At 39.9% G+C, this 14,717-nt stretch overlaps 1 protein-coding gene across 2 annotated transcripts in view; it reads right to left on the reverse strand.

The window, feature by feature from the left end:
• The window catches only part of SEC24D (SEC24 homolog D, COPII coat complex component), a 115,596-nt gene that overhangs the window by 25,324 nt on the left and 75,555 nt on the right, over positions 1 to 14,717 (reverse strand). For both annotated transcript variants that reach the window (XM_080796043.1, XM_080796044.1), the window contains exons 13-14: positions 14,429 to 14,522; positions 554 to 670 (exon numbers count right to left, since the gene is read on the reverse strand). In XM_080796043.1, coding sequence (XP_080652169.1) covers positions 554 to 670; positions 14,429 to 14,522 — 211 coding nt within the window. The remainder of the gene's footprint in view (positions 1 to 553; positions 671 to 14,428; positions 14,523 to 14,717) is intronic.

Genomic DNA, 14,717 nt, shown 5'->3' on the forward strand with positions numbered 1-14,717 from the left:
CTAATGAGATGGCCACTCTTGTCTTACCTTTACAGACCTACATGGGGCAACTTGTCTGGTGTCATGTGGTTAGTATGCATACATCATGGTCTTAACCTTCCCACTGACCCAAACCCCCAGCAACGGCTATATTTCAGAGGATCTGAACAAAGCACACTTTGAGCACTGGGTACCTCTACTTCCTGTCTCAGCAATGTTGTTATATGGTGCAGTCTACATTTTCCCTCTACCTTTATCTTCTTCCTACATCTCCTCTCATTTCTCCCATTTCTATAATGGTCTTATCACCTAGTCTCTTACACAGATTACACATGAAAAAAAGTTTGAGGCCTTATTTTATTTTAGGAATATTTCAGAAATCAGCTTTTCTAAGAATATAAATTTTCTTAAATTATGTGCGATTCAAAATATTCCTATAATATACAATGTCCTGGATTTATGCATTACATTTAGCTACTTTCCCTTTCTTACACAAAGGACACCTTCACTCTTTCTTTACTCCTCTTTAAAAACTGACACAGAGACACTTCAAAGGGCCATTGTTTACAAATACCTTCTCTTTGTCTGTATTAATCAGCTTTTTGTCATCTCTGTTTTTGAGCTTCCCTGGTGCTTCTGCAGTTGGCAAGGAGGAATGGAAGATGAACAGCTTCCCGGGACAGTCTGCTGCCTGAAAGAAAAAAAAAAAAAGATAGAAAATATCTTGGGTGGGGAAGTTTTACTTTAAGGGAATCAGAAAATAAATCAAATTAATTTTATAATTTTATAAATATTAATATTTAATAAATTAAGATATAGGTATTTTCTATGAGCCAAGCAGTATAATTTAATCCTCTTAATAACTTTTGTGTCCTTGGGCAAGTACTATTCTCTCCATTTTATAGACTGGGAAACTGAGGATTAGATAAGATAGTGATTTGCCCAAAGTCACACAAGTTGTAAATTAAATAGTCAATATTTGAACGTAGGTCCCTATACCATGATGCTTTGAAAAACTAGTAAGAGGATGTATTACAGGGAAAATACTTTCTGGTTTAGCCTACAGAGCGCTCTTTCAGGACCAAGTGAATCCCATGATGCAGAAGTAAACAGAAGTCTGAGGATCGTGGTGCAAGAGAAGCTCCTCTTTGAAAACTTTAGTAAACATAGATTATACCAAACATGGTATTTCAAGGAAGAATGAACAAGAATGTAGCAGTGCTAGGGTGCCTGGGTGGCTCAGTGGGTTAAGCCTCTGCCTTCAGCTTGGGTCATGATCTCAGGGTCCTGGAATCAAGCCCCACTTTGGGCTCCCTGCTCAGAGGGGAGCCTGCTTCCCCCCTCTCTCTCTGCCGGTCTCTCTGCCTACTTGTGATCTCTGTCAAATAAATAAATAAAATCTTTAAAAAAAAAAAAAGAAAAGAATGATGTAGCAGTGTTGTGGAGACAATAGACACAAGACGCCAGCTATCAGGCAAGATGACAAAAGGAAAAATACATGATCGAGATTATATATCTGTAGTCCCCAGGAAGCAATAAAAAGATGACTTAGGCTCCACAAAAGTCTATTCAGCATTAAAAATATTTAAAATCATATTTAAGGACCTAAGAAGTAATCTACTGAGCAAAATTTACTGAAATTAAATGATTCAGTATATTGAGCCCTGCAATCCCGCCTTTCTCCATATGATCCCAGCATACTGCTGCCAGAGCACTCCCTTCACTAAAGGTAACTGCTTGGATCGTGCATGGGGCATTTCTCCTTAAGAATCCTGGAGACTTTCTACTACATGATAAAGTCCGTATTCCTTTACCTTGTGGGAGCAGGGAGGGTAACAATGAGATGAGTTGGTGCCAACAGTTGCTGTGTGCAACTCCATGCCAGGTCCTTCACACACATTACTTATTTAATACAACCTCATGGAGAAGATAATGTTATCTGCATTTTAAGGCTCAGAAAACTGAGGCTCATCCAGTTTGCCTCAAGTCACAGAGTCAGTGACCCTCTGGCCCTTCAAGGCCCTCTGGAGTTCGAAGACTATCTTTCCAGTCGAATCTCCATTTCCGAACCCCTGCCATCCTTTGCATTGGAAGTTTCCACCCTACAAGCTTTGCTTTCCTGGAATACACCACATATTTTACACACCTCCATATCTTTACACATTTTGTTCTTTTACCCTGGAATCCGTTTCTCCCTCTTCTTGGTCTGGAGCTGTTGTTCGCAAAGACTGGGTTAGTGGCACACTCTGGTGTGCCCGGGTCAGCTGTTAAGAGGCGTTTAAAGTTATCTGCTACGACTATTAAGGTACGTGGGTTTGTGAATAACATTAAAGAACAAATGGAGAGGCGCGCCTGGGTGGCTCAGTCCTTAAGCGCCTCCCTTTGGCTTAGGTCATGATCCCAGGGTCCTGGGATTAAGCCCTGTGTCAGGCTCCCTGCTCAGCGGGAACCCTGCTTCTACCTCTCCCACTCCCCCTGCTTGTGTTCCCTCTCTCATTATCTCTCTGTCAAATAAATAAATAAATAAAATCTTAAAAACAAAATAAAACAAACAAATGGAGAGAATTCCAGGTTAGCCTTGTCCTAATGTGTCTCCCTAAGTGACATTGGGGAGGGGCGCATAACCTGTGCCCTATCTCATCTTTGTTGTGGTCAGCAGTGAGCAGTGATCTTATTGCTGCACTAACCTTCTACCAAAAATTATTGATACAGCATAAGTAAGAAATAAGGCAAGGATGAGTGAAGAAGCACAGGTACACAAACACTGCACAGGAAAAAGACACTGTCAACACTTGGGCCAATTAAGACACATGAGTTTCTATGATTAAATCTGAGTAAAATTTATAGTAATACTGATAATGACATGTTAATAATTTTGAAATTCTATGACTGACTTTTTATTTCTATCACTTTCATCATTATAAAAGTACTTTCTATTTATTTTAATTTGAGTAGCAGAAAAGATATGAAACCTTTTTTAAAAGTCCATCTTCTCCCCAACTTTTCTTGCCTGGCCCACCCAGTTCCCCTAAATAATGCACTGTCAACCCATCTAGATATTCATTCACCTCCATCCACCTAGATATTCTCTGCTCATTCAAGTACTGTTACTGCATACCAGAGAATGTAAGAGCGTGGGTCCTAATTCCTATCCGCACGGATAAGAGTCCAAGCCATTTATTAGCTGAGTGATACTGGGTAAATTATTTAACTTCTCTAAGCCTTAGTTACCTAATACGTGACACAGGAAAAACAGCAGCTACATGAAAGTATTGTTGAGAGAATTCAATGAACCAGTATATGGTGTTAATCATAAACAAACATACATGATTTCCTTGTTACTATTACCCATGGAGCAAAACTCTAAAGGAAAAAATCAGGACCTATTGGAAAAATAAAGTTCACTATTGAGAAAAACAAAATAGTCATATTTCTTTCTAATTCATTAGCCAATTAAAATGGCACAATTTTAGATTTATAATTTCATTAGTCATATACTTATAAAACCTTTTGTAAGAAGCAATAAAAGAAAAAGCTCCTAGGGCATTCTATGCTTTAAATACTGATAAATCTGTGATGTTTTTACCAAAATCTGACTGTGTCCACATTAATGTACCATATAGAATTGATAAATGACAATGGCATATGTCATTTTTATTATGACGGAAAACAGGTTGAGAAAGGCTGGCCTAGAGAACCCATTATTCAAAATTTAATTCCAATGTCCATTCCTCTGAGATACATGTTAACATCACCCTTGACAGCGCTGGTTGACTCCAACTCCCTCTATCCCCACTCTACTTTGCAGATAAAATTTAATGACAACGAATCACAACTTTATGTATCCTACGGTCTTCTACAGGTCACAGGCTTATGAAGAAAGAAGGACCATGATTTCTCTACAGTGTGTTTCTCCAAGTCCTACTGGGTCTAGATAGTGCTTTCACTCTATAGGTGCTCCATAAATTTTAGAAGGAATGGAAGGAATGTTGTGATGTATCACACCTTGAAATCAAATGTAGAAATACATTAAGATAACTTAAAGATAAATTTCCCCAACTTGTGACATATTTGAAGCATAACCATTAAAGGCCACTTCTTTCTAATTTGTTGCCTAATTCTACTTATCTAGTTTTCTGGTGGAAGTTAATAGCTAACTCAGAAAACTATTGTTTGGCCAAGTTAAAAGATAACACCAGAAATTCACATGCAGTTGAGTTATGAGTGTCAGATTTTGAGAAGAGATGCAGATTTTGAAAGACTACATGGAAAAAAGGCACTAAGAGAACAAGAAAAGTGTACTGAAGCCTGCAGTTGAATAGTTCAGGGACTTTTGAGAAAATATGTATAAGAACTTTCCAGACCTTCCCTTCTTTATCTTTGTGACAAATTAGCATGTGTTAGTTTTTGTTGACTCTCTGTGCTTCAAGAGGTTTATTACAAATAATTATACACAGATTTTCCTTGGCGTCCAGCTGATAAAGCTATAATTCAAATGGAGGAGTCCAGTTTTCAAACGTCTTCACGTGGATACACAAAAAACACTGCATTTCAATGTTCTTTCAGTTTCTATGCCCTGTCCACAGAAGATGAGACTCTCATCTCTGGCCTCTTGTGCATAATTCCCTGAGCACACCAGCTGGCCAGCCACAGTCCTGGTCTTTCCAAAGTTACTCTTTGCTCTCCTCTCCTCCCCTTCTTTTGGGCAATACAAGCATTACAGAGTTACGTTTTTTCTACCACACTGTAAGCAACTTAGAACTAGAAACAGTAGTCTTCACATTGCCTAACAATATATTTAATAGATCTTTCTTGATTGAAAGAACAAGAGAATGAATGATGTGGTCTCAGTATTTAGATACTATCCTGCAAATTCTCAAAAATGTTAGCTCTTTGCCTAATAAGGACTTCAGGCAAGCATCGTAGGGCCCTTGTATGCAAGTTACCCACAAGTAAGCCTGACTGCTTTTTAGCCACAGGGGGCCTGAAGAGACGATGAGATCCTCTCACTGTGAGAGGCAGAGAACAACCACACACACACACACACACACACACACACATTTTTATCCTATTTGGAAAAATTGTTTTCTTCATCCAAACTTAATCAGGTTTCTCTAAGGCAGAAAGCATGAACTGCACACAAGTTCCAACCGTACTACAGTGGTCTCTGCTCTTATACAGTGAATTATAACCACCCAGAATCTTTCTAGCAGATGAAGGAGAAACTTCTCATTAAGTTGGTTTGTTTTTTTTTTTATCAACTACCTACTTATAAATAAGTTTGGAAGAAACTGACGGCTAAAGATATACATACAAAAGAATCACCAAGGTAAATGTAAAGAACTCAAAAACAGCAAGAAGGTCATGGAAAGGAAGTAATTAAATTGGAAAATCTACCCCAAGTATTATTGGTATCTTTCTTGGTAGTTAAGGCTAGAAGGAATATTAGGAGTTATAATGCTTGTAAAAACTGACTCTAGGAAACTAGCTAGTGAATCTTTCTACATGTAAGAAATTGATTAATATGCAATAATATCTTCATTTAGTGTTGCACACAAGAAAGAAACTTTCCTCATGGTGTTTTCTCTTAATCTAATCGCTAATGAAAAGCTTAGGGTGGGGCGCCTGGATGGCTCAGTGGGTTAAAGCCTCTGCCTTCGGTTCAGGTCATGATCCCAGGGTCCTGGGATCGAGCCCCGCATCGGCTCTCTGCTCAGCGGGGAGCCTGCTTCCCCCTCTCTCTCTCTGCCGGCCTCTCTGCCTACTTGTAATCTCTCTCTCTCTCTGTCAAATAAATAAATAAAATCTTTAAAAAAAAAAAAAAAAAGAAAAGCTTAGGGCAAGATGTTAAATCATGGTTAAGTGAAAGCATTCCTAGTGCAAAAGTAACATGCGAAGTCATACAGGTCAGGTACAGATTTCCTGGTGAGTTACCATAATGTAAGGCTGTTCTCAGGGATTGCACAACGAATAATAATTCCTTTTGCTGGTGGTTCCCAAATGTGGGTGATCAGTAGAACAAATTGGGGAGCTGATGAATCAGCATCTCTGGGAGAGGGGCCAGAAATCTACATTTTTAAAAAGTAGGCGCCCTTTCACACATGAGCCCATGACTCCTTAATCAAGGAGTGACTATCTTGCTTCTTCTTCCACAGTGTGGAACACCATTCCACCTCTGCACGAAGACAGGGGCCAGCAGGTACAGGACAGTAACTGCCACCAACTTATGTTTAGCAGTGTCACTTGATAAAAGGCAGTTCCCTATCTTTGTTAAAAGAAAGTTCTTCCCCTTCTATAAAGGTAGTTCTTTTATTTTAAAAAGATTTTATTTTTAAGGAATCTCCACACTCAACTTGGTGCTCAAACTCAAAATCCTGAGATCAAGGGTCACATGTTCCACCGACCAAGCCAGCCAGGCACCTCAATAGTTCTTATACTTTGTAAGAATTCCACTACTTATTAAATTTGATATTTGTGAAGTTATTCTGAGTTGTTACATTTAGATATTGGTTCTCATTTTTAAACTTCAGTGTAAAAGAGTACATTAATTACTCTAAAAATAAAATTGCAAATATAACAAAAAATAATATGCAAAAGATACAAAAATACACTGGATGAAATGAACTGGCCTCTGGTAAATGAGCACAGAGAATGTTGACTGCTCCAGCTATTAGTGCGTGAGTAACTATGACAGTTATTACCAAACACAGTGGTTTCCCAGTAATGTATCCTAGGTAACACCACATTTCAGACTCATGGAATGCATGTGGACAAATCTCATTTATCGATTTTGTCTTTCAAAGCTACTAAAAAGCCTCTAGGCCTCTCGTGGACTGGCAGTAGGAACCCATCATTGCTCCCTTTCAGAAATGAAATTAGGGTTGGGCTGGTAGAAACCATGCCCACACTCCTCTTTCCACTCTATTGTCTTAACTGATGATGTGCCGGCTTATGAATATCCACTCATCTTTCTTCTCAGGCAAGAGCACATGAATACAGTTCTATACCTAATACTAATTTCTTAGAGTAGAAAGACTCATAGGTTCATGTATTGATGATCATATATCAGGAAATTTACCCAGCATTTCTAGACACCTTACTGGAAGAGAGAACAATAATATAACTCTTCCAAATAGAAATGGAAAATATTTGTTTTCTGCAGTGTGGAATAGAATAGGAATTTCCATGTCTTTCTGTAGCCCAACCAATGATTAGTATTGGTTTCCACTAAATGGACCCTAACTTGTCCATATCACTTTATGATGTAAAATTTATTTTTTTTTTTTTTTTTTTTTTTTAATTTTTTTTATTTTAATAAACATATAATGTATTTTTATCCCCAGGGGTACAGGTCTGTGAATCGTCTGGTTTACACATTTCACAGCACTCATCATAGCACATACCCTCCCCAATGTCCATTTCCCCACCACCCTCTCCCATCCCCCTTCCCCCCCGCAACCCTCAGTCTGTTTCTTGAGATTGAGTCTTTTATGGTTTGTCTCCCTCCCAATCCCATCTTTTCATTTTTTCTTTTCCTACCTCCCCCCAAACCCCCCCACCTTGCATCTCCACTTCCTCATATCAAAGAGATCATATGATAGTTGTCTTTCTCCGATTGACTTATTTCGCTAAGCATGATACCCTCTAGTTCCATCCACGTCGTCGCAAATGGCAAGATTTCATGTCTTTTGATGGCTGCATAGTATTCCATTGTGTATATATACCACATCTTCTTTATCCATTCATCTGTTGATGGACATCTAGGCGCTTTCCACAGTTTGGCTATTGTGGACATTGCTGCTATAAACATTCGGGTGCACGTGCCCCTTCGGAGCACCACGTTTGTATCTTTAGGATATATACCCAGGAGTGCAATTGCTGGGTCGTAGGGTAGCTCTATTTTCAGTTTTTTGAGGAACCTCCACACTGTTTTCCAGAGTGGTTGCACCAGCTTGCATTCCCACCAACAGTGTAGGAGGGTTCCCCTCTCTCCGCATCCTCGCCAGCATCTGTCATTTCTTGACTTGTTAATTTTAGCCATTCTGACTGGTGTGAGGTGGTATCTCATTGTGGTTTTGATTTGTATTTCCCTGATGCCGAGTGATGTGGAGCATTTTTTCATGTGTCTGTTGGCCATCTGGATGTCTTCCTTGCAGAAATGTCTGTTCATGTCCTCTGCCCATTTCTTGACTGGATTATTTGTTCTTTGGGTATTGAGTTTGATAAGCTCTTTATAGATTTTGGATACGAGCCCTTTATCTGATATGTCGTTTGCAAATATCTTCTCCCATTCTGTCAGTTGTCTTTTGGTTTTGTTAACTGTTTCCTTTGCTGTGCAAAAGCTTTTGATCTTGATGAAATCCCAATAGTTCATTTTTGCCCTTGCTTCTGTTGCCTTTGGCGATGTTCCTAGGAAGAAGTTGCTGCGGTGGAGGTCAAAGAGGTTGCTGCCTGCATTGTCCTCAAGGATTTTGATAGATTCCTTTCGCACATTGAGGTCCTTCATCCACTTTGAGTCTATTTTCGTGTGTGGTGTAAGGAAATAGTCCAATTTCATTTTTCTGCATGTGGCTGTCCAATTTTCCCAGCACCATTTGTTGAAGAGGCTGTCTTTTTTCCATTGGATATTCTTTCCTGCTTTGTCGAAGATTAGTTGACCATAGAGTTGAGGGTCTATTTCTGGGCTCTCTATTCTGTTCCATTGGTCTATATGTCTGTTTTTGTGCCAGTACCATACTGTCTTGATGATGACAGCTTTGTAATAGAGCTTGAAGTCTGGAATTGTGATACCACCGACTTTGGCTTTCTTTTTCAATATTCCTTTGGCTATTCGAGGTCTTTTCTGGTTCCATATAAATTTTAGGATTATTTGTTCTATTTCTTTAAAAAAAATGGATGGGATTTTGATAGGGATTGCATTAAATGTGTAGATTGCTTTAGGTAAAATAGACATTTTCACAATATTTGTTCTTCCAATCCATGAGCATGGAATATTTTTCCATTTCTTTGTGTCTTCCTCAATTTCTTTCATGAGTACTTTATAGTTTTCTGAGTATAGATTCTTTGCCTCTTTGGTTAGATTTATTCCTAGGTATCTTATGGTTTTGGGTACGATTGTAAATGGGACTGACTCCTCAATTTCTCTTTCTTCTGTCTTGTTGTTAGTGTAAAGAAATGCGACTGATTTCTGTGCATTGACTTTATATCCTGACACTTTACTGAATTCCTGTATAAGTTCTAGCAGTTTTGGAGTGGAGCCTTTTGGGTTTTCCACATATAGTATCATATCATCTGCAAAGAGTGATAGTTTGACTTCTTCTTTGCCGATTTGGATGCCTTTAATTTCTTTTTGTTGTCTGATTGCTGAGGCTAGGACTTCTAGTACTATATTGAACAGCAGTGGTGATAACGGACATCCCTGCCGTGTTCCTGACCTTAGCGGAAAAGCTTTCAGTTTTTCTCCATTGAGAATGATATTTGCGGTGGGTTTTTCATAGATGGCTTTGATAATGTTGAGGTATGTGCCTTCTATCCCTACACTTTGAAGAGTTTTAATCAGGAAGGGATGCTGCACTTTGTCAAATGCTTTTTCAGCATCTATTGAGAGTATCATATGGTTCTTACTCTTTCTTTTATTAATGTATTGTATCACATTGATGGATTTGCGGATGTTGAACCAACCTTGCAGCCCTGGAATAAATCCCACTTGGTCGTGGTGAATAATCCTTTTAATGTACTGTTGGATCCTATTGGCCAGTATTTTGGTGAGAATTTTCGCATCTGTGTTCATCAAGGATATTGGTCTGTAATTCTCTTTTTTGGTGGGATCCTTGTCTGGTTTTGGGATCAAGGTGATGCTGGCCTCATAGAATGAGTTTGGAAGTTTTCCTTCCATTTCTATTTTTTGGAACAGTTTCAGGAGAATAGGAATTAATTCTTCTTTAAATGTTTGGTAGAATTCCCCTGGGAAGCCGTCTGGTCCTGGACTTTTGTTTGTTTGGAGATTTTTGATGACTGTTTCAATCTCCTTACTGGTTATGGGTCTGTTCAGGTTATCTATTTCTTCCTGGTTCAGTTGTGGTAGTTTATACATCTCTAGAAATGTATCCATTTCTTCCAGGTTGTCAAATTTGTTGCCATAGAGTTGCTCGTAGTATGTTCTTATAATTGTTTGTATTTCTTTGGTGTTGGTTGTGATCTCTCCTCTTTCATTCATGATTTTATTTATTTGCGTCCTTTCTCTTTTCTTTTTGATAAGTCTGGCCAGGGGCTTATCAATCTTATTAATTCTTTCAAAGAACCAGCTCCTAGTTTTGTTGATTTGTTCTATTGTTTTTTTAGTTTCTATTTCATTGATTTCTGCTCTGATCTTTATAATTTCTCTTCTCCTGCTGGGTTTAGGCTTTCTTTGTTGTTCTCTCTCCAGCTCCTTTAGGTGTAGGGTTAGGTTGTGTATTTGAGACCTTTCTTGTTTCTTGAGAAAGGCTTGCACTGCTATATATTTTCCTCTCAGGACTGCCTTTGTTGTGTCCCACAGATTTTGAACTGTTGTGTTTTCATTATCATTTGTTTCCATGAATTTTTTCAATTCTTCTTTAATTTCCTGGTTGACCCATTCATTCTTTAGAAGGATGCTGTTTAGTCTCCATGTATTTGCGTTCTTTCCAAATTTCCTCTTGTGATTGAGTTCGAGCTTCAGAGCATTGTGGTCTGAAAATATGCAGGGAATGATCTCGATCTTTTGGTACCGATTGAGACCTGATTTATGACCCAGGATGTGGTCTATTCTGGAGAATGTTCCATGTGCACTAGAGAAGAATGTATATTCTGTTGCTTTGGGATGGAATGTTCTGAATATATCTGTGATGTCCATCTGGTCCAGTGTGTCATTTAAGGCCTTTATTTCCTTGTTGATCTTTTGCTTAGATGATCTGTCCATTTCAGTGAGGGGAGTGTTAAAGTCCCCTGCTATTATTGTATTACTGTCGATGTATTTCTTTGATTTTGTTATTAATTGGTTTATATAGTTGGCTGCTCCCATGTTAGGGGCATAGATGTTTAAGATTGTTAGATCTTCTTGTTGGACAGACCCTTTGAGTATGATATAGTGTCCTTCCTCATCTCTTATTATAGTCTTTGGCTTAAAATCTAATTGATCTGATATAAGGATTGCCACCCCAGCTTTCTTCTGATGTCCATTAGCATGGTACATTGTTTTCCACCCCCTCACTTTAAATCTGGAGGTGTCTTCGGGTCTAAAATGAGTTTCTTGGAGGCAGCATATGGATGGGTTTTGTTTTTTTATCCATTCTGATACCCTGTGTCTTTTGATTGGGGCATTTAGCCCATTAACATTCAGGGTAACTATTGAGAGATATGAATTTAGTGCCATTGTATTGCCTGTAAGATGATTGTTACTGTATATTGTTTCTGTTTCTTTCTGATCTACTACTTTTAGGGTCTCTCTTTGCTTAGAGGACCCCTTTCAATATTTCCTGTAGAGCTGGTTTGGTGTTTGCAAATTCTTTCAGCTTTTGTTTGTCCTGGAAGCTCTTTATCTCTCCTTCTATTTTCAATGATAGCCTAGCCGGATATAGTATTCTTGGCTGCATGTTTTTCTCGTTTAGTGCTCTGAATATATCATGCCAGTTCTTTCTGGCCTGCCAGGTCTCTGTGGATAGGTCCGCTGCCAATCTAATGTTTTTACCCTTGTATGTTACAGACTTCTTTTCCCGGGCTGCTTTCAGGATTTTCTCTTTGTCGCTAAGACTTGTAAATTTTACTATCAGGTGACGAGGTGTGGACCTATTTTTATTGATTTTGAGGGGCGTTCTTAGCATCTCCTGGATTTTGATGTTTGTTCCCTTTGCCATATTAGGGAAATTCTCTCCAATAATTGTCTCCAATATACCTTCTGCTCCCCTCTCTCTTTCTTCTTCTTCTGGAATCCCAATTATTCTAATGTTGTGTCGTCTTATGGTGTCACTTATCTCTCGAATCCTCTCCTCGTGTTCCAGTAGTTGTTTGTCTCTCTTTTGCTCAGCTTCTTTATTCTCTGTCATTTGGTCTTCTATGTCACTAATTCTTTCTTCTGCCTCATTTATCCTGGCAGTGAGAGCTTCCATTTTTGATTGCACCTCATGAATAGCTTTTTTGATTTCAACTTGGTTAGATTTTAGTTCTTTTATTTCTCCAGAAAGGGCTTTTATCTCTCCGGAGAGGGTTTCTCTAATATCTTCTATGCCTTTTTCGAGCCCGGCTAGAACCTTGAGAATTGTCATTCTGAACTCTAGATCTGTCATGCTACCTATGTCTGTATTGATTAGGTCTCCAGCCTTCGGTACGGCCTCTTGTTCTTTTTTTTGAGGTGAGTTTTTCCGCCTTGTCATTTTGTCCAGGTAGGATTTGCTTTCTCCTGCTGTGGAATTCCGCTGTTCTTGGTGACTGAAGTTGGTTTTGGATGGTTTCTTGTTGATCTTCTGGGGGAGGGGCCTGTTGTAGTGATTCTCAAGTGTCTTTGCCGCAGGCGGAATTGCACCGCCCTTGCCAGGGGCCGGGCTAAGTAATCCGCTCGGGTTCGCTTTCGGGAGCTTTTGTTCCCTGAGCGCTTTCCGTAGAGTTCCGGAGGACGGGAATGAAGATGGCGGCCTCCCAATCTCTCGGCCCAGAGGAGCCGAGAGCTTGGGGTTCCGCTCCTCAGTGCGCTCTCAGAGCAAAGCGCCCAATAGCCCCGCCTCCCTGGCTTGCGGTCGCGCCTCGAGGAAAGCAGTCAATTGTTGGAGCTGGAGAAAAGCGCCGGGTCGCTTTTGTCTCCGTGGCCTCCGGCCGCGCTCCGAGCCCACCCAGCCTGCGACCGGCACAAGGTAACCCCGGGCTTAGAGCTCACTCCTCGGCTTTGTCGCTATAGCCGGCTTCCCCGCTCTAATACCTGGGAGCTCTGCGGCACTCAGACACCCCCAGTCCTTCTGTGACCCCGCGGGTCCTGGGGTTATGCTGACCCCGCCTGGGTTTCCCCCCAGTTTAGCCTCTGGAGCGATGTCTCCCAGTGGAGCCGACTTTTAAAAGTCCCGATTTTGTGCTCCGTCGCTCCGCCGCTTGCCGGGTGCCGGCCCCTCCCCCCGGGGTCTATCTTCCCGTCGCTTTGGATTCACTTCTCCGCAGGTCCTACCTTTCAGAAAGTGATCGATTTTCTGTTTCTGGGATTGTTGCTCTTCTTCTCTTCGATTTCCCGTTGGATTTATAGGTGTTCACAATGGTTAGATAAGCTATCTAGCTGATCTCCTGCTACCCGATGTCGTCTCAGCCTGCTACTTCTCCGCCATCTTGACTCCTCCCCCGATGTAAAATTTATTTTTAATTTTATGTTAAATTGACATGTATTCTGAAGACTTTTAAGGGACATCTGTAATTTTTTGTTCAATGAGTAAATACTCTGAAGATCAGAAAACCCAAGCAAGACTCATTGTACTAAAACCAAGCTACAGGGGCACCTGGGTGGCTCAGTCAGTTAAGCATCTGCCTTTGGCTTAGGTCATGATCCCAGGTACCTGGGATCAGGCCCAGCATTGGGCTCCCTCCTCAGCAGGGGAGTCTGATTCTCCCTCTGGCCCTCCCTCTGTCAAATAAATAAATGAAATCCTAAAACAAAACAAAACTACAATGTTTAGACACAAAATTTCTGTAGAATATTTCATAAATTCAGTTCTTTAGCAATATTCTTGCTGTTTGTTATTATCGCTACTGTTATTGTTATTATTACCAGTCATTTTATTTTAAAAGTTAATTTCAATTTAACTTTAATAATCAAACTTGAAAATCAATTTTTTAGGCACTAAGCTGTGCAGGTCAAAGTGGTTTGACTCTTGGTGCTAAGGTAACAATGATCAACAGTCGGAACTTTTCAATCATTTTGTCTTTTTCAGAGTTCTGTCTTTTTTACTATGAAAATGACCAGAGTCATTAGGGCTCAGCTTCCCAACTGAAGCCACGGCCAACCTTGCATCTGCTCTGGGCATTCAGCAAGGCCCTGTGTGGCATGCACATCTGTCACTGCCTGTCACAGGCCTTGCCCTTGCATGTTTGAAAACCCCAAGGAAGGAGAGGGTGATATGGGTATTCTTCCCTCCCTATCTGGTTTGGATATTGTTGAAGTAATTTTAAAATAGATCATATAAAGTTCATATAAAAGCCAAAGGGAGGGGTTAAACTGGAAACCCTGACAAAATCAGTTGCTCAGATGCTAATAGTTCTGGAATGTAAATGCTGGGAGCAATCCATGATTTAGGCCATTTCCTTCTAAGATTTGTAGGGAAGCCTGGAACAGCCTCTAGCAAACTACATGTTTTAAAAAAGGCTGTATTTTTTTTCATAGATGAAACTTCCTGTGTGTGCATATGCGTGTTTGTGTGTTTTAAAATTTATTTACTAGCAATTAAAGAAGACTTCTCACCTTTAGTGCTTCCATGCCAGCCTGGATGACAGGAGCAAAGACAGTCTCATTTTCATTAGAGTCTGCAAACATCTCTGGAATCTGGTCCAATAAACTATAAGAAATGAATGAGTAAAAGTTTTTAAATGTTTGGCATATTTGTAATAAACTTCAAGAAATAAATCACTAGCATTTCAAGCCTAAACACATCTGGTATTTATTTCACACTAAACACCGATGGGTGACTTTCATAGGTCATTCTATAGGGAATGATATCCTGGCATGTTTTGGAACCAAAGTTTATGATTTG

This window comes from Martes martes (genome assembly GCF_963455335.1).
Source record: "Martes martes genome assembly, chromosome: 2".
In the NCBI taxonomy this organism is placed as follows: domain Eukaryota; kingdom Metazoa; phylum Chordata; class Mammalia; order Carnivora; family Mustelidae; genus Martes; species Martes martes.